Here is a 21,629-nt window from a genome sequence, read left to right as displayed (position 1 = left end):
GTAAGGTTAGTTAGGGTGTTAAAAAAAAAAAAAAAAAAAAAAAAAAAAAAAAAATAAAGTATTCTAGGTCAATATATATATATATATATATATATATATATATATATATATATTTCAGTACCCTAATTGTTTTTCAGTGACTTTCATGATTTTTTACATATTTTTTACCCCACAATTTCCCTCTCCTTCATTAGCCTTGCCCACTATCGGGGCTATTCTAGCTTGTGACCCCAATCAAATAACAACTGAGAATGATAAAATACAACAACACTCCCAAACACGAAAAAAACGAAAAAAATCGGGCGAGCGACTGGTAAATATATAATTTCATATACATGCACATCTCCTGTAGCTTAATGCATTAGGCTACAGTATAAATAAAAATGCGATACTTAGGCTTGGTCTATCTGTAGCCTAGCCCTCTCCTACTCCTATAGTAGGTCGTTTAGGTAAGCACTTGAGTTTTGAGATTATTATCCTGGTCATACATCGCCATTAATGAATTTAGAAATAGGAATTCAGGAAATAAAGTGAACAAATGTGATTACAAGAAGTTGAACTAACCTCAAAAGGGTACAATTATATATATAAAAATGTCCAACTGCCGCCAACAAACTCGCATGGGACGCCAGCTGATCCAAAGTGTTTTGCTCATGTCGATGTGAGTACGTGACTAGTCAAATTGTATAATTATTAACACAAGGGAAAAGTTCATTATTTAATTAAACTATTACTTGTAATTCTTGCCTGAATTAAAAGGATTCATAAAAATCCTTAAACAAATGAAATACCTGTAGTATAACGTTTAACTGTACATTTTGATGACAGAAAACTGAAATCGCGAATTTAAGGAGTAACATAGTTGAATATCTGTTAGTGGTAACAACCTCATACTCACATTTACGTGATTTAACTATACCAAAAGATTATATGGAGTAAATTTTTCTTATTATTTATTCAAGAACTCATTTGCTAAATTACATTCTAAAAATAACAAATAGAAAATAACAAATCAGAAAAATTACTGGCATTTTGTATGGTGGAAAAATCGAAAATCACAAATACGACTGGCAGTCTGGCAGACTGTATGGGCCCCCTTTGGGCCTGGGCCCATGGCGGCCGCCCCTAACGCCCCCCCCCCTTAATCTGCCACTGACTATCACAGGTCACAACAACACACTAGCACAACACTATCTCAGGTTACTAAACTACAAGAGGCGGTACAGCTAGCTAAATCAGAAACGTCAGAGACGTCTGCACAGACTGACCTCACAAGAGCAACCTCTCTCTCTCTCTCTCTCTCAACAATGGGAAAATGGACGAAGCAAACATTCGAAGTTATTTTTTTCTTAAATGTATTCTCTCTCTCTCTCGCCCCTCCCTTCCTAATCCCTTTGAGACTGCCCCACCTCCCTCCCCCCCGTCATCTCTTTCCCCGTCTCTCTCTCAGCAGTAGGAAATTGGGACGAAACGAATATTAGAACATTCTCTCGTTAATTTCTTGCACTTATCAGTAGAAAACTGGGACGAAGCGAATATTAGCATATTTCTATATACTGTACATTCTCTCTTGTGGTAGGTGGTGGCGACCATCATCCACTCACTTGATGTAGTGCTGCCTGCTTCCTTAGCTTTTATCATTCTTTTTCTGTGTCTACCCTCCTCTCTTCCTATTTCTCCTATCTTTCCTGTCACTTCTTATTCCTTTTCTTTCCTTTACAGGTGGCTTTACATTGAGTGACAAGCCAAATGGTTTCCTGTAAGCCAAGAAACCATTTACAACGCTGGGTGGTAACCATATAACCAAACCATACGTGCTCCCTACGTGTCAACAAGTGGGTTGGTGGAGGGTTAGTGCCCCTCCCTGTAAAACAACTAACTCAGTGTCAAATGGCCACCCTTTGCGGGATTGTGGTGTCTGGCAATAGTTAGACAGATAGACATTCTCTCTCTCTCTCTCTCACACACACACACACGAGACACGAGAGTGAGAAGACGTGCGTGGCATCGCTCCACACCGCAATGGGTCAAACTCAGCCCGCAACTGGCCATACCTGAAAAGTATCTTTGTATGAGTCAAGCTCAGTACTAGGGCCAACTAAATAGTGTTCCAATATGGAAAAAAAAAAAAAAAAAAAGGAAGTTTAAGTAAAAGTGTTGTTCCAACAACACACTACAACGAAGTAGGCGGCAGTGCCGAACAAGCAAATCAGCTGATTCAGTGTTGACTGTTTTGCCTCCGGCAAAGAGTAATGCAAAACTGTAACTAGAAGCTTTCTGTTAGTACCCGAAGATGGCCACAATCTTTAGCAAATCACCTATGGAAGGAGTTAAGAAAAGGGACAAAGTTAGAAAGCAGGAAAATGATTTCTACCAGGAACTTGTGGAAATGGAGACACATAATAAACTGGCTGAACGAGTGCACAGACTAGAGAAGGCTTTTCAGAATGAAATAGATGAAATTTAAAAAGTTGCACATGCAGAAGGAAGAAAATGAAAATTTAGTAAAGGAGATTAACCCCTTAACTGCGGGGCGTCACTTTCGTGACGCTCGGCCACAATGGATCATACCGCGGGGCGTCACTTTTGTGATTCTGTGTTATTTTGAATTATCCCGGGCTCTCAAGTGGTGGCTTGTATCATCTATCAGTACTGCCAATGTCCAACACTAGTCAGCACTCCAAATCTCATCTGTACTCCCATCCATTGTTGACATGTTAGCGATTTTACCCCCTTCGTGACTCCCCTCCCTACCTGCCCTCCATTACCCTGTCCTCTCACCTCCCATGCCACGCTGCGCTACGCAGATTTCCCCCAGATTTTTCCACAGATTTCATCCATTGAAGTAAGCCCTATGCCCTATACTTATACAAAATAATATATACCAAAAAAAAAATAAGGTAAGTGATAGTGTTATACACCAGGAATTGGCTAATTATCACCTGACAACACCTCACGTGCATTCATTCTCTACATTACCACGGTAATTTCCCCTTTGAATTATGCCTTGTAATCGATGTCTGTAATAATAATATATATCAGAAAGGAAGGGAGAAGCCTAAGTGACATTTACATTCACCTGGAACTACCTATTTCTTTATGTATTGCCGAGATTTTCTACCTATAAAAAATTAGCATGTAAGTTAGCAGCAGTCAGCCTCAGTGTCATTGTCAACCCTTGCCTTCTCAGATAAGCCACGGCATTTAGTTCCTTGTCCTCTGCTGTAGTGAAACCATATCGCACTCTCGCCCCGCCATTTCTGCCGCTTCTGCGCCCATTGCAAAGGGCCCCGTGACCTCTACCCCCAAGAAAAGTAGTGAGGGAAGCAGAAAAGGACTTAGTGACTCTGCAGTGGCACGTGAACTAGCAGAATTGTCCATGGTGATGATGGACAGTGATTTTGACGATTTGGGTGAATTGTGTGATGAGCCGGGTGAGGTAATCGTGCCAGAAAGTGCTAGTACGAGTGCTTCAGTGTTGGAAGTAGTCTCTAGCTCCAAGGGAAAGGAGCTGTTAGTGCAGCAAGGCAAGGAATTTGGGAAGGGAGTGAAAAGGCGGCGTGTTAGCCCCAGAACAATGCCCCCGCGTGACCCAGCCCGCCATGAGTCCTGAGTTGATTCACCTCCCCGTTCCCCAAGCCCCAGTTCACTCATTTCTTCCTCATTGTCGGCTGAGTTATCTCCGGAGTCTTCGTCGTCGGAGTCACCACCAGCATCAACAGTGAAGGCAGGCCGTAGAGGAAGAGGTAAATCCAGGACTTTGAAAAGTAGAGTTGGTAGTAGGGTAAGGGCTGCTAGTGCTGTACAGCAACCCAGGGTCAGTGCAAGTGACCTTGAACCAGATAAAGCTGCCTCACAGCCGCCCACCACCACCACCACCATCCACCCTACACCGCCACGACAGGGAATCCTGGACGCCTTCGCGTGGACGGAAGGGTCCGATTTTGTGCCTGAACATTTAGTGTTTGATGAGAGCTCCTCAGGAGTTCAGCCTGCCTTCACTATTGACGATAATGCTGAGTGTGTGGACTACCTTTTGGCCTTCCTAGATGACGAAGTCATGCAGCACACATGTGATGAGACCAACAGGTATGAATCACAACGTGCTGCAAGTGGTACAGGTGCAGCCAAGATGCAACAGTGGTCCAAGCTGGGAGTGCAGGAGCTGTATGTGTTCTTTTCCCTCATGCTTCTCATGCCACACTCCAAGAAGCATGAGTTGGAAGAATACTGGTCCATGGACCCCTTACTACCCTCATTCAACTTCAATAAGTACATGGCCAGAGATCGCTTCCGGAACATCATGGGAAACCTGCACTTTGCCAACAACGATGTACCTTTCCAAACCGACCCACTCTGAAAGATCCGGGAGATTCTGAGCAGAATGAAGGATAAGTTTATGTCATTCTTCCACCCCTTTCAGAAGGCTGTCATTGACGAATCCTTGGTTTTGTTCAGAGGACATCTTCGGTTTGTTCAGTACATTCCAAGCAAACGCCATCGCTTTGGAATTAAGTTCTTTGTACTGTGCGACTGTAAGACGGGGTACATCCTTGACTTCGTCATTTATTCAGCCAGCACTGTCGATCTGGATAAAACACACCCCCTTAGCTTCTCAGGCTGTATAGTGAAAGTGCTCCTTGAAAAGTATTTTGGTGGGAATCATGTGCTGTATACAGACAACTACTATACAGCACCGAAACTTGCCAAATACCTTTCTGAGCACGGCATTGGCTCCTGCGGCACTGTCAAAAGTAATCGTGCCCACTTCCCCAAATTCACAGAGACAGGAACCTCGCAGCGAGGAGACGTGCACCTACGCAAGTCTGAGAAGATGCTGGCAATACGGTGGCATGACAAGAGGGTCGTGCACATGCTCACCACCGTACATAAGGGGGAGATGACAGACAGTGGGAAGGTCGACCGTAGGACAGGCGAACCTGTGATGAAACCTGATGCTGTGTTGGACTACAATGTCAACATGCGGCTGGTGGACAAGTCCGACATGATGATTGGTGAGATCGACTGCCTCAGGAAGAATACTAGGTGGTACAGGAAAGTTTTTCTGCATCTCATAGATATGACAATGCTGAATGCCTTCATCCTGTACAAGATGAAGGTCAAACCACCCAAGTCCTTCTCCCTGAGGTTGTTCGCCAGGACTTGTGTCCAGCAGCTGCTGGAAAGATATGGTAGGGTGACAGCAGCAGCTCCAAAGCGCCATCCAGTAACACTTCCCGACCGACTTGAGCAGAAGGCGTATATGGATCGGCACAGACTGGAGCTAATGCCTGCCACAGGGAAAAGGAAGGCTGCGATTCGCAGGTGTCAGGTGTGTGCACATACCACCCGCCACACACCTGAGCACAAACGCACCTCTTGGCAGTGCGCTGAGTGCCAGGTTCCCCTCTGTGTTATCTGCTTTTTGATAACCACAGCCAGAAGCAGGTCTAACAGTGCAAGTGCGAAAGGAGAATAATGTGTAAATAATGTGTAAATAGCAAGTGAAAGCAATGGATGTTCAGTACATATGATTGAACAGTGTACAGTAATCCCTCCAATATCCGGATCAATAGAGCCTTCGGTAGGTTCGGTTATTGGTTTCGTCCGGATATTGGGCCCCAGCTTATGGACTTGTACTTATGGACCCTAACTCAGAGAAACACCTATACAACTCCCTCTGGACATGCATAGCACCTATTTAAGACCCAAATCACACCAATAAGGCACATAAATGACTGAAATAAATGCAGAAGAAACATAAAATGAGGGTTTAGAAGTATGTTCATACATTAATAAACATTCTGGTACTCATGGACCCTAACCTAGCCTAACTCTGAAAAACACATTCCTACTGCACATGCATGAGGTAAGTATAGTATGGAAAAAAGTACAGTATGAAACATTCTGGTAAGTATAGTATGGAAAAAAGTACAATATGAAACATTCTGGCTACTTACAGCAAGTCCATGGCCACCTCGATGAATAACCGCCTCCTCTCGGACTCTGACAGTAAGAACGATTTCCTGAAGCACTTGCACTACACTCTTCCTGAAGTCTTGCACTGAACTTAGTCAATAACACACAGAAGTCCGTTCTCTTCACAGTGTTCACTTTAGTCCAAATAATGTTCCATTTTAATTTTGTGTTGCACATTAACTTTTCCCAATTTTTTTTTATTTTCCAAAGCCAAAACAAAGAAGGTTAGTTAGGTTAAATTTTGTTTCCACTGAGTCTTTTCTCTCATTTCGAAAACCTTAACACAACACACCGTTTTTTTCACTGCACAACACTCAAAACTCCCGTGTGGTCTAGTGGAGAAGTTCTTGCTGTTTATTCACTGTCAGAGTCCGAGAGTATCACTGGCAGGCGACCAAGGGGTGCATCGCTGGGTCGTGGTGATGGCGTACCGACTACAGAAGACTCTGACGGCCGCAAACTCACATCGAGCGGTGACTCCACTGTAGCTGATGTGCTGGGCTGTGGCTCGGAGCATGAGGGCCTGTCTTGGGGAGGCAGGAGTGGAGCCAGGGCTTGGCACAGCGGGGTCACGGGCCTGAAAAAACTGTCAATCGTTGACTGACGCAAGGACCGACGATTCTGGCGATTGATGATGCGCTGCCGGAAAGCACGCACTTCCTCCACGAGTCCCAAGGGCCCCATCTCCCCGTCGCAGTCCGGGTGTTCCAGGTAGTCTAGGACGAACTCTAGATGTTCCCGGAGTGCGCTCAGCTTGGGGATGGCTGGAGTAGTGTCCTGCTGAGAGGAGTCCGCATCATCGTCGCCTTCGTCGTCGGAATCTTCAAGTTCGGGACTGACACCAGCAACCGAAGACGCGATCTCGATATCAGACAACGTCTGATACCCAGGATCGCCCTCGTCGTCGTCCAACCACTCAGGTACATCGTCCACATCAACAACGTCGCCGTGCGTACGTAGCCGTGCATGGAAGTCATCCACGTCAAAGCCCAGAAAATTGTACTCCACATCTGTTCCGAGAAGCAGACGAGACCAACCATTTTCAAGAGTTTTCACAGGGACTTCCTTCCATGCACTAGCCCAGTTGTACAGCGCAGACTTGATGTTGTAGTGGCAAAGGTTTTCCAAAGTCCGCTTGCCTCGAGTGTCACGTCCTTCCCTGCGCTCGTCCTCATCCTCAAGAACAACCATCACCTCGTCCAGGAACTTCCGACGGTACAGGCGCTTTGTTGCCACGATCACTCCTTGGACCATGGGTTGAATGAGAGCAGTCGTATTAGGTGGCAGAAAAATGCACCTAATACGGCCATTCTCAGCAACCAAGTCCTTGTTGCACGGGTGGGCAGGTGCATTGTCGAGCAGAAGGAGAGCCTTTACCTGGTCGCAAGGGATTCCCAGTGTCTTCGTCTGGTACTGGATGACCTCCTTGACGAAGTAACAGTGAAACCAGTCTTTGAAAATCACAGCTGTGAACCATGCTTTCAAAGAATGGTACCATACGACAGGAAGGACATCCATCACCCCACGAAGGCACCGAGGCTGCTTTGCACGGCCAACAACAACGGGCTTAAGCCGGTGCATGCCGTTAGCACTGGCACAACACAAAGCAGATATCCGTTCCTTGGAAAGCTTGCGGCCAGGTACACGCTTCTCCGTCTCATCGGCTAGAGTGTTCGTTGGCAGCGAGCGATAGAATTGGCCAGTTTCGTCTGCGTTATAGACTTGACCGAGAGTGAGGCCCTCCCTGTCAATCAAGCCTTTCACCTTGTGCCGAAACTCGTCAACTCCATCCTCGTTAGCGTCCAATGCTTCGCCATGTGCTTTACGGTTAGTAAGGCCATGTCGCAACTTGAACGCAAAGAGCCAACCTTCGGATGCCTTGAAGTCTAGGGCGTCGTGAAGCCTTGCAAACTTCTCAGCAGCAGCCTTCAGCTCCGTTCCACGTACCATCACACCAGCTGCACGTTGCTGTCGGTACCAAATCAACGTGGATCGGTCGATTTCTGCAAACTTGGGGGTAAACATAACCTTCCTTTCCACGTTGCGTTTGCTTCTCGACGAGAAGTCAGCCGTGTACTGCATGAGTTTGTCTCGGGAACGTTTGATATCGAACAAAGTCGACCGGGCCAGGTTAAACTCGCGGAGAATGCATGAAGAAGACCAACCCGCATCAACTTTCTCCAATATCTCCCTCTTCTTTTCCAGAGTCAACACCACTCTCTTCCTTTTCTCAGGTGGCGGGGCCATCATCACACACACTAAGAGGAGGGCCGAGAGCAGCAGGAGGCCTTGCAGCAAGTACGGCACCACCACAAAAGCGAGCACGTGGGCAGCCATTACGAAGAGCGCAGGTCCAGTCGCGGTGAGAGACAGGCGGGAAGTGGGGAGGATGCAGCGGCGCTCTATCGGACGTCGGAGAAATGATGAACCAAAACAATGCTCTCCCGCGGCGCGCGCGGCAAGTTCAAGTTACAGACGGCAAAAAAAAAAAAAAAAAAAAAAAAAAAAAAAAAAAAAAAAAATCCCCCCCCGGACCATTTTGGGAATGTTGGATCCCAGGACGATAAGGTCCGGGTAGTGGGGATGTTCGGTTATTGGGCGTCCGGATATTAGAGTGATTACTGTATTATGGTTTTATCTTACTGAGAGTGACAGTGAATAACACAGTGTAAGTAAAATAGAAGGGTAAATATTGAAAATAGAATACAAAATGTAAATAGTAATGTAAGTAATTAGTAATATTAGAATATGAGTACAAATAATTTGTTATAAAAGTGAAATGTGAATCCATGGCTCTCTACGTATTTTACTGAATGAAAAATTGAATGACTTCAGTGACAATAAACTAATACTACTGAAGGAAACTTATGGAGAAAGATTCCAGATATATATAAGTGTGATATAGTAACAGAAATATAAAGTGTGAGGGGTTTATGAATAATAAATGACAGAGTACCAAGAGCGAACTAGCGCAAGTGCGACGATCAGACGCACTCGTAATTTCCATTGCTTTCACAGTGGGTTTTTTTTTGGAGTATGGATCCCAAACTACTTGAAAATCGTAGAGCACTGTTTATAGTGTTAATATCTGGCTGTGGTAATCATATTACGGGTTGTCGGGAAGTGTAAAGTGGAGACTTCGTTACTCAACTTCAGAAGTCTCCACAAGTCCTACGGTAACCGACGAAGGCTCAACAAACATTCCAGGAGAAAGCTGAAGGCATGTGCCATAAGCATATGTAATTTTATTATTCTAGGACTAATAACTGATTTTTGGCAAATATTTTTTGAGCGTCTGTTGGAGCCCGAATAACCCCGCGGGACACGCAAAACATTGGTAAACATGCCCGCGGTGTAGGGGTTAATAAGAATGACACAACAAATGATGAATTATCAATTAAGGTAGGTACACTTAGAAGGAAGATAAGCGAAATGGTAAGCACAGTTGTCAAACATGAGAGTATTATGGAAGAGTTCAGAAATGATACAGAGACAATAAGGTAGGCAAGAACTCTGATAGATCATAGTACAGTAGTGATATTGAGAAGATAACCCAGGTAAATGAAGTGATGCAAAGCTACAAAAATGATGTGGAAACCACATATGCAGAAATGGTGAAAGTAAGGAAAGACTTAGAAACAACAGTTGAAAAAAAGAGGATTAAAAAAGAAGTGAAGAAAATAACCCAAAACAATTCAAAATTGGTCAAAGATTCAGCAGACATCAACAAATCTATGGTAATCACTGGTACAGAGGAGGAAGAAATAAGACACAAGATTTCAAGAGACAAAAAGGAGTGGCAAATGACTATCTATTTATCTATTGCCAGATGCCTCAATCACATTTGGGGTGGCCACAAACAAATTGCCTCCAAGTCGCCCTGTCCCCGACATTTCACTGCCCTGCTCCCAATGCACACACCCCTCTCTCATATACCTCTCCACCCCATCCCTCCATCTCATCCTCAGCCTCCCCCTCCCTCTTCCTCCCTCCACCTCACTCACATACACTCTCTTCGTCAGTCTTTCACCCTCCATCCTCTCCACATGGCCAAACTACCTCAATGTGTTCCTCATAACGCTTCCTACCACATCCACATCCACACCACAACGCTCCTTTATATCCTCATTCGTCAGCCTGTTTCTCCATGTGACTCCACAGGCTCCTCTTAAATAACTCATTTCCACTGCTCTCACTCTTGACTTGTGTCCTTCCAACAACGTCCAAGGTTCACTTCCATACGTTAGAGTTGGTATCACAATAGTGTCATGTGGTAACTTTTTCACTTCCATGCTCACTTCCCTGTTTCTTATCACTGTTTTCAAAGAACCAGCAACCTTTCTTCCCTGCTGTACCCTTCCAAGCACTTCACCCTCCAAACCTCCATCCTTACTCATCACACTACCCAAGTACTTAAACGTACTCATATTTTCCAATTCCTAACCATCCAACCTAGCTGTACATTCAATGACTTCACCTCTCTCAAAGACCATCACTTTACTCTTCCCTACATTCACCTTTAGATTCCGTTTCTTACACTCTCCCAAACTCATCCACCAAGCCTTGCAGCTCCCCTTCATCTTCACTCAACAACACAGTATCATCTGCAAACAACAGAACGGTTAGTTTCCAAACACTATCCTCTCTCACCAGGGTCATTCCAACATCCACTACCCTACCTTGTACCTCTTTTATTACCCCATCCATGTACAGATTGAACAACCATGGAGACATGACACATCCCTGTTTCGACCCAACTTTCAAAGAGAAAAATTCACTTAGTTCACCATCCACACGCACTGCAGCCTTCGCACCATCATACATACTCTTCACAGCATTCAACAACTTCCCAAATGTAATGAACATATTGAAGGAAGTGTCAGAGGAAATCTGTAGTAAAGACACAGAGGAACACAAAAGGCTAGGGAAATATGAGAAAAATAAATCAAAGCCCCTGAAAGTAACCTTCCAGAGTGTAAACACTGTGAAGGAAATACTGAAAAATGCAAACAAACTTATGTAAAAAGATGACTTCAAAAATGTATGGATAAAGAGATGCCTAACTCAGGAGGAACTTAGATTACTGAAGGATAAGAGGGAGGAGGCAAAAACAAAGAATGCGGGAACATCAGAGGAAGAGAAGAACATTTTTTTACGAAGTAATTGGACTGCAGGTTCGAAGTGGTATATAAACAGGCGGGAATAAAAAGGAGAAAGGTAGTAGGCCCAAGTCATGACAAATATGTAAACATGATGATTAAGTTGATGTACTCAAATGTAGATGGAATAGTATCTAAATTACTTGAGATGAACAATTATATCAATGAAAAGGAACCACATATTGTTTGCCTAACTGAAACAAAATTAACAAGGATAAACGATACACTAAACCTAGAGGAATACAATATATGGAGAAGAGATAGGAAATTAAAAAAAAGGAGAAGGAATTATAATATGAACAAGGAAAAATCTGCTAGTCAAGGAAACAGAACTAGATGTACCATCACAGGTTGAATTGATCGCAGTAGAGACTAGTACGTCTGAAGGGAAAGTAATTGTGGCAAATTTATACATGCCACCCAGATCAAACATTTGGGAAAAAGGCGAATATGAAGACCTGGCAGAGAAAACAATTCAAAGTTTAAGAGCATTACTAGATACAATGGAGGAGAAATCTGAAAGAATTATAATAACTGGTGATTTCAATACAAATATAAATTGGAATATTCTACATATAAAAAGCCAGGAAAGCTGTTGAGACCTAAAGCTCCTGGACCTTGTGCAGGAGTTTTTCCTAACACAACATGTAAAAGAATGCACCAAAAAAAGAGGGCTTGACATACCATCAGTGCTAGATCTTATAGTTACTAGGCAAGAAAATGATATTGACAATAATATAACGTATCACTTTCCATTCAGCAAAAGTGACCACACAGTATTAAGTTACAACTTCAGGATTTCAAATGACATAGTTAATAATAATGATAGTTACAAAAAGAGCCTTAACTACAAAAAGGGCAACTATCCTGACCTAAAGAAATACTTCTTAGAAAGAGATTGGGAAAAAGAGCTTAGAGGACAAGATTTAAATGCTATATATAGAAAATTCATTGAACTTTATGAAATAGGAGTCCAGCAGTACATCCCACAGCACAAAGAAGCAGAAAAGAAAATTAAGAAATGGTTTAATACAGAATGTAAAAAATCAAAAGAACAGATTTGTTGTGGAATAGATACAGAAGACACAATAGTGAAAGGGCATATAACAACTATAAACAGGCAAAAAAACGATTGTACAAGAATAAGGAGGGAAGCCCAAAAACAGATTGAGGAGGACATCATAACTAAAAGTAATGATCAACCGAAACTATTGTGCAGCTACATCCGAAGCAAAACCAAAGTAAAAGATAAAATACAATCCATTACAGATGAGGGGATCACCTAAACAGAAGTGAAAGATATTTGTGAAGCACTAAATAAGAATTTCCAATCAGTTTTTACAGAAGAAAATAATTTTGAGAGGGATTATATAGAACATGCATGCCCACACATACTACAAAATATGCAAATACCAGAAAAAGACATACAGGAGGAGCGAAGTAAATTAGACAAAGGAAAAGCAAATGGTCCTGATGAAATTTCATGTTGGATGCTACATGAATGTGCAAAGGAGTTAACCCTTTAACCGCGGGTGTCATTCCAGAATGACGTTGCAAAAACTGGACCAAACCGCGGGTGTCATTCTCGAATGTTTGTGAATATTTTGAATACCCCGCGTTTTTTCCGTGCGCCAATTGTTTCAAGGGAGAGTAGCTATTAAGTTCTTTCACTCCAGCTGACCCCCACCTCCCTCTTCCCCCCCCTGGGGCCCCATCTCCCACCCCCTGGGCCCCCCACCCCACCCCGGACCAAACACGCATCAGTATCTGTCCAGCTGTGTGAGTGACAACACTGCTGATGTGATAGTGAAGTGCAGGCAATTACAGTGCCTTTTACCTGCCTTAGTGAACACAGAGTGGGTGTTCATCGTATGTGCAGTGTTCATATATGTTTATAGTATTATTATCAGAATGAGGTTGGCATTTGGTAATGGTGTGTGAGCGAAAAATAGTGATTACAACACAGCTGATATGGCAGTGAAGTGCGGGCAATTACAGTGCCTTTTACCTGCCTCAGTGAACACAGAGTGGGTGTTTATCGTATGTGCAGTGTTCATATATGTTTATAGTATTATTATCAGAATGAGGTTGGCATTTGGTAATGGTGTGTGAGCAAAAAATAGTGATTACAACACCGCTGATGTGGCAGTGAAGTGCGGGTAATTACAGTGCCTTTTACCTGCCTCAGTGAACACAGAGTGGGTGTTTATCGTATGTGCAGTGTTCATATATGTTTATAGTATTATTATCAGAATGAGGTTGGCATTTGGTGATGGTGTATGAGCGAAGGTAATGGTGTGTGAGCGAAAAATAGTGATTTTACACCCCTCACTTCTAACGGCACTGCCCGTCCTGTGAAAGTCAAAAAAGTCTTGAAACCTACATCAATGGAAAGCTGAAGGTTAGTACTTTCTAATGGTACCTTATTTTTTTCTCTAGCTTTATTCTGTGCAGAGTTATTAAGGTTTAAAAATTTGTTTACATTTGGCTGAAACCCCCGCGGGAGAGGACAGTCAGGCCAAAACAATACCCGCGGTTACAGGGTTAAGTAAACCATTATTTTTAATTTTCAAGGAATCCTTGCCACAAGGTAAACTACCTAATATTTGGAAGAAAGCAAACACTGTTCCCCTATTCAAGAAAGGGAGTAGACAAAATCCACTCAGCTACCTACCAGTATCACTAACTAGTGTTGTAAGCAAGGTATTAGAAAAGCTGATAAGAAAGGTTTGGGTAAATCATCTAGAAGAACACAATATGATAACAGCAAGACAGTTTGGTTTCAGAAAGGGAAAATCATGTGTTACCAATTTGTTCAGCTACTATGACAGAGTAACAGAAACATTACAGAACAGAGAAGGATGGGTGGACAGTATCTATTTAGATTTCAAGAAAGCATTGACAGAGTACCGCACCAAAGACTTTTATGGAAACTGTACCATCAATGAGGAATCCACGGCAAACTGTATTGTTGGATGGAAGATTTTCTCAAAAAAAGGGAAATGAGAACAGTACTAAGGGGAAATTACTCATCACTGAGACAGGTGACTAGCGTAGTTTCACAGGGCTCAGTGCTAGTACCAATTATGTTTTTAGTGTATATAAATGATATAGACAGTAAAATTCGAAATGAAAGGTATCTAAATATGTTTGCTGATGATGCAAAAATACAAAGGAAAATTACTAACACAGACTCATGTAAAGAGCTACAAGAAGAATTAAATAAACTTCATGAATGGAGCAATACATGGCAAATGGAATCCAATGTGGACAAGTGTCATGTAGGCCTAATCAAGTTTGGTAAAAGTGGAAAAAGACCTGATTGGAATTATAAGTTAGGAAAGAAAACCCTACACACATCAGAAAAAGAGAAGGACCTAGAAGTGATTATCAATTACAGACTATCTCCGGCTGACCACATCAGTGAGAAGGTACGTAACATGTATACACTGCTTGCAAATATGAGAAAAGCATTCACAAACATATATGAAGACATGCTAAGAAAGATAACAACATCAATCATCAGACCAACCCTGGAGTATGCATCAGTAGTCTGGAGTCCTCATCTCAAAAAACACAGATAAGATTGAAAAAGTTCAAAGGGCCGGTACAAGATGGGTACCAAAATAAAGGGATCTAAGCTGTGAAGAAAGACTAGAAAAACTGAATCTACCTACACTACAGGAGAGAAAGAAAAGAGGAGACATGATTACATTATACAAATGCATATCAGGGAAGGAGAAAGTAGACATAAATGATTACATAACCTAAGGGGATGCATCAGCAAGAGGTCACTGCAAAAACATGCATCAAAAGAGAGGCGATAAAGACGTAAGGAAATTTAGTTTCCCAAATAGGGCAACTGATCAGTGGAGTGCATTACCTAATGAAATAGTGTGTGCCAAAACAATTTATAAGTTCAAGGATATGTACAATAAAACTGGTTTAAGACATGGGACAGTACGAGCTTGACTTATTCCTGTAAAGATACAATTCTGTAAGAACAGTTAGGTAAGAACACACACACTTATACACACCCATACCCTGTTATCTGACGCATTGATAACTGGTGCTTCGCTAGACCCAACACAAGAAATGGGGGAACAGTCCCACAGCCCGAACAGTTTGAATGTCTGTCGCCTTGCTAGTCCAACACCCCATCTCTCGTGTCCAACACCTCGCCTTTCCTGGTCCTCCCTCCATCTCCTCTCTTCTCTCCCCCCCCAATCCCCCCTCCATCCCCCACCACACTCAGCACTGCCAGGCATGTCCTCCTTCCTTCTCTCCCTCCCCCCCTGGGTTGTCTCTCTCTCCATCCACCCCCTCCTCCACCCTGCTTGTCTCCCATGCGTGTGTGTGTGTGTGCATGTAACTGATCAACCCACTGAGGAAAGTGAGTCATACCTCATGTTTTGTGCATGTGCACTTACCGATTTGCGCTGACATTATCGGTTGTATTTAATTATTCTTGTTTACAGAAGAATGTGAGCTTCAGTTTCAAGCACTAGAGATAACAAAATAGTATTTAACAAATTTTGAAGAACTTAAATGTCGGGACCAACTGCCTAGCCCCGGGCTCCTACGCTCCTCATGGGGCAATGTAGGATTGGATGATGGATGGATGGATGGATGAAGAACTGATATTTTTATTCTTTGTCATGAACAATGGAGGTGCCAATGCAATTCTGGTCACTATGCGACTTCAATGATGCGCCGCTTTAATTTTCTCTACAATTCAACTGTTCTTTTTTATTATTAATAACCCTTTAAACGCAGATCGTCGCTTTTGCGACGATCGCCAAAATGGACATAACAGTGGATCGTCGCATTTGCGATTCGAGTTAATTTTCAATAAATGCGGGCAAGGATGTTCCAGCTGGTATTGTCTATCAGTACCACCACCCTTTAGCTACAATTAGCAAACTTGACCTTTGTACTACTGACCTCCATTGTTGCCAAGTATCGCATTTTTTCCCCCTCCCCCCCCACCACGGCCCGGCCAGCCTGGCTGTGATATATGGCAGCGCTCTGACTGCTCAGAACTGTAAATTTGCGCCCTCCTCTCACAAGCAGTTTATGCTAATAGGAAACGCTTGTTTCCCCAGTTGTCACACTAGCTTTTTTTCATGCAGTTTGCCCTTGTTTAGCGTCAGTTTACCGCAGGCTTTCAAAGTGACATTATGGCAAGTTCTAGCTCTTCCGAGTCAGTGCGAGCGGCCGACAGGAACGAGAATAAAGTGACGGGTGTAAGGCAGAATAACAGCGCGCCGCGGTGATCTTTTGGGAAGTACTATGATTGAAAATAATGTAGTATACGTGTTTTTAGCTGTGAAAATGGAAATGTTTGTTGAGTGACGGAAAGACCACCGCCGCGCTGCATGTCGGCCGTACGTTTCGTTGATTTTAGCCTTATTTTCACTGCTTATTGTACAAATACAGATTCCAAACTACCTGTGCATTGTAGTATAAAGTTTAATGTGACAGAATGAGGCTGTGGTAGAGGGGAAACAGGGTTGCTGGAGGTGTGAAAGTGAAGATTTTGTTACCCAACTTTGCAAGTCTCCACAAGTCCTTGGGTAGTCCATGAAGGCTCAACACCTGTCTCTGGAGAAAGCTGAATGTAAGTGCTATCTGCCATACGAAGTATAATGTTCTAGGGTTAATCTCTGATTTTTAGCTAATATTTTCCTACAGGTACTCAGACCGCGATCCAACCCCGCCACCCGGGGGGGGTCGGCTGTCCATGGCCGCGTTTTAGGGGTTAAAGAATATTTCCTGTTGGCAGTTTCACAAACAATTAGGATTTCACTTTCCTTTTTACAGTAAAGAGAGACTAATACGAGTGTCTAGTGGCGATGTTCATGAAGCAAGTGTCTGTGTGACATAAACTGTACCATTTGGTGGTGATGATATCATGAATACCACATTATGTTGTGACAAAAATTTGAGCTACAAATTGAGCCAACACCCACATGTAAATAGAGACAATTTGGGAAACTAACAACAGCAAGATTTTCCCTCCCCCCCCCCCTTTTTTTTTTTTTAAATACACTTTTTTACTCTAGCAAGTGAAAGAACATGCTCTGGTAGACTTTACAAACAGCCAAATTTCAGGAAACCTGATTTCTAGGCAGCCACATAAGAGGTAGAGTATCTGTACGAGTACAGTATTGTACTGTATAAATTCAGTAGTACCTCTTTATGCAGTGACTGCTCCTCCTTAACAAACTACAGTATATCTTAAATACAAACCACTGATATTGGCCTTTTAACAAATTTCCAAGACAGTGAACAAGAACTAAATGGATTTCATTTAACACAAATACCTTCACTTTTACCTCAAAGTACAGTATACCATATCTCAAGTTTCCATTTCCATATGCTTGTCAATTTCCGCCAAAAGGAGGTCACATTTCCCAATCATGATGCTAACTGCTTCCTCTAGTATTTCATGGCTCTTCAATGCACTTTGAGATTCAACATAAACTGAAACAAAAAATGCAAGAAAATTACTTTAAAATAATGGAAACAACAACAATCAGTCATGAAAAAACAGACAAATTATCATATACCGTATCTTACAGAAAATAAAGTACGTCAATACTTATTACAACAAACAGAAGCAAATACAACAATGATAAGCTACTGCATGAGTAGATGTATAATTAACATGGAAAGGAAGGTTTAATAAACAAAATTTGGTGTAACAGATATTGAAAGGGGGGGGGTTTAACTGCTTTCAAAGTGACAAGAATGAAGTATTTTAAAAAATCCAAAGTAACCTGAAAACATAAAAAAATAATAAAATAAAAATCTGGATGAGACAGTACACAGCTTGTCAAGAACTGGAAAAGTACTCCCACAACAAGTATTTTATTCTGAAGCTATATGATTTTAATCCTTCAGTGGGGAAATCCTATCAGTCAAAGGGTTAAAGACACAGATAACATAAAATAAACATATCTATATAAGTGTATACATATCAGGCCCACACATATACCCAACAAATGGATATTTGGGGGTTTCATGGTTTAAGACCCCCCAACTGGATGAATCAAAGTCCAAGTGATGATTGGGGTTAATTAACTCACATAATGCCACTTAGGGGTTGGCAACTGTTCACCGCTACCTTCAGTGTTTGGAATATCGCCTACCCCTGTGCCCACACACCCCTGGTAAATATGGCCACTGAAGAACTGTTCAGATGGACAGAGGGGTTAAAATACTGTACAGTATGCCTATATATACAGTACATATACAGAAGAACCTCTTTAGTCTGGACTCTATGTGAGGAAGGGTTGTCTGGATCTGCCAATTGTCCAAACTATCAGGGTGATCTCCAGCCCATACCAAAAAGAGTTTCTACATACAGAATTTGTTTATTAATTTCATGTATAGACAAAGAGAGAGAGAGAGAGAGAGAGAGAGACAGTATATGCTGTATATATATATATAAACATAAATATATATATATATATATATATATATATATATATATATATATATATATATATATATATATACACACACAGTACATACTGTATATATATATATATATATAAACATAAATAAATAAATAAATTGAGATAGAGAGAGAGAGAGAGAGAGCCCCGGGCTCCTACGCTCCTCATGGGGCCATGTAGGGTTGGATGATAGATAGATAGATAGATAGATAGATAGACAGACAGATAGATAGATATATATATATATATTACAGTAACCTCTCAAATAACGCGAGGGTTTGGTTCCTGGAGAGGTCGCGTTAGTTAAAAATTCGTTATTTAAACAAAATATTCCCATAAGAAACAATGGTAATATTGGGGGTTACGTTCCTGGACTCTGGGAAAGTCTACCCATTTGGGGAGCTATGCTACTCTAAACTTAAAAGCAACAATATTAATTTGAAAGAAAATCCACGTAAAAAACAAAAAACAGTATATTTGGGGAGACATAAACAACATTTGGGCCTTAGTCAGGCCGAAGCGTTGTTTACTTCTCCCCAAATACATACTGTATTCTTTTTTTACGTGGATTTTCTTTCAATTCTGCTTCATTCACGGCATTGTGAAAGTTCCTCAACATTATTATATAATGCTTTAGTAGGTCATAAAAACACTACAGTAAAAGCAACATTTTCATTACAGTAAGTAGGTCACAAACAATAACAACACACAACCTCACTTCATCTATGCATCACTCGTCGTCTGCTGCTGTCTCTCCTCCACCCTCTCCCCCACCTCCCGCCACTCCCCACCCTAAATTTGTTGTCCCTCCTCACTCTGGTGTCCTTCCTCTTCCTCTTCTTCTGACTCCCGTGCTACTGGTGATGAAGATAACTCCCTTTAGTTTTCTGTCATCTTCATAAAGAACTGCTCTACCTTGGTCTGAGAGGTTTTCTTCTTTCTGTTCTGCAGCATCATGTTGTAACAATTTAGCTCTGTCATCACTTTCCTGGTCAAATTTTGTCCGAAAATGAGCCAAATTGCTCAGAATGGGGCTAAACTTCATTTTCGGATAATATAGTTCGAATAAAACCGGTTTAAGCAACATGCAAATAAAAAATTGTATTTGTGCCAATTTGCACTCAACAGTTAATCCTTTGCACTCGAAATTCTAATTTCTTAACACTGCACAACACTGTATATTCCCGAATGGTCCAGTGGCGAGGTATTGCAGTTTATTCACTGTTTTTTCACAAAAAACGAGCACGTGTGGCATCCACTGTGATAAGCATCTATCGCGATTGATGTTAGGCAGTAACTGTTGGTGAGGGGGAAGCAGGGTTGCCAGATTGCAACTCAGCCACATTACCAAACTCCTCAATTTTCATTACTAAAATTAATGTTTCATTACCAAATTCGTAGAGCTAGCATTTATTCATCACTAGTTATATACAGTATACTGTACAAGTGGAAATACATGTAATCACTCTCCTTATAATTAACAGCATGTTGATTATTTTCATACTATGTAGGCTAGCAGATTAATCAGAGAAAGCAAACAATCCACCATCTCCATCCTGTGTATCCTCATACATGTGAAAAATCCATTTGGTAATGCATTATTCTGATTCATTACCAAATGAATTTTTCATTACCAAATTGGCCCACATTTGGTAATGAAAATTACCAAATGGCAACCCTGACAGGGGAAGGGGGAGGAAGGAAGGGGTGAAGGGGCCATGGTGTAAACAGCTGTTCGGCGTTGGACGGCAATTTCAAATTATGGGTGGGAAAAAATTTGGATTTTGGAGGGAATTTTTTTGTTTTTTGGCCATTTTTGGGTTCCTAAGGTCCAGGCCCACAATGTCCAGTAAGTGGGGTGTCTGGAAAGTGGGCGTCCGGATAGTATGGGGATTATTGAATATCCATCCATCCATCCATCATCCAATCCTACGTTGCCCCACGAGGAGTATAGGAACCTGGGGCAAGGCAGTTGGTTCTGACATTTAAGATGAGGGTGACCAGCCTCACTCATCCCTGAGTGGTATTACATGAGCAATAAACCCCAACCAACCCTTGGATATAAACCTTCTTAGGCTCAATCCGACTGGAGCACAATAATCACTCACTAAACCACAAGGTGCCAAAATCTGGTTATATGGTTACCACCCAGCATAGTAAATGGTTTCCTAGTGTACAGGAAACTATTTGGCTTGTCACTCAGTGTAGAGTCACCCACAGGCAGAAGGAAGAGGAAAGAATGAAGGAAAGAAAGACAGAAGAGGATGGAAGGAAAGAAGGTATGTATGTATGTATATATATATATATATATATATATATATATATATATATATATATATACATCCATCCATCATCCAATCCTACGTTGCCCAATGAGGAGCGTAGGAGCCCGGGGCTAGGCAGTTGGTCCTGACATTTAAGATGAGAATGACCAACCTCACTCATCCCTGAGTGGCATTATGTGAGCAATAAACTCCAACCATCCCTTGGATATAAACCTTCTCCGGCTCAATCCGATTGGAGTACAATAATTACCCATTAAACCACCAGGCGCAAAATTTGGTTATATGGTTACCACCCAGCATAGTAAATGGTTTCCTAGTGTACAGGAAACCATTTGGCTTGTCACTCAGTGTAGAGTCACCCACATGCAGAAGGAAGAGGAAAGAATGAAGGAAAGAAAGACAGAAGAGGATGGAAGAAAAGAAGATATATATATATATATATATACAGTAATCACTCCAATATCCGGATCAATAGAGCCATCGGTAGGTTCGGATATTGGTTTTGTCCGGATATTGGGCCCCAGCTTATGGACTTGTACTTACGGACCCTAACACAGAGAAACACCTATACAACTCCCTCCGGACATGCATAGCACCTATTTAACACCCAAATCACACCAATAAGGCACATAAATGACTGAAATAAATGCAATAGACACATAAAATGTGGGTTTAGAAGTATGTTAATACATTAATAAACATTCTGGTACTTATGGACTCTAACCGAACCGAACCTAACCGAA

The 21,629-nt window shown here is 42.0% G+C and overlaps 1 protein-coding gene across 3 annotated transcripts in view; it reads right to left on the bottom strand.

The window, feature by feature from the left end:
* Positions 1–1,961: 1,961 nt before the first annotated feature.
* Positions 1,962–21,629, bottom strand: part of Polr1C (RNA polymerase I and III subunit C) — a 98,319-nt gene continuing 78,651 nt past the window's right edge. For 2 of the 3 annotated variants that reach the window (XM_080282373.1, XM_080282375.1), the window contains one exon: positions 17,195–17,624. In XM_080282373.1, the coding sequence (XP_080138499.1) occupies positions 17,500–17,624 (125 nt within the window). In that variant the 3' untranslated portion in view covers positions 17,195–17,499. Of the gene's footprint in view, positions 2,055–17,194; positions 17,625–21,629 lie in introns of those variants that run through there. The other variant, XM_080282374.1, reaches the window with a different exon arrangement.

This window comes from Coenobita brevimanus, chromosome 93 (genome assembly GCF_032717465.1).
Source record: "Coenobita brevimanus isolate Jiangsu-jjx chromosome 93, ASM3271746v2, whole genome shotgun sequence".
NCBI classification, from domain to species: Eukaryota; Metazoa; Arthropoda; class Malacostraca; order Decapoda; family Coenobitidae; genus Coenobita; species Coenobita brevimanus.
The sequence above is the reverse complement of the archived record's forward strand: the minus strand, read 5'-3'. Positions and strand labels throughout refer to the sequence as shown.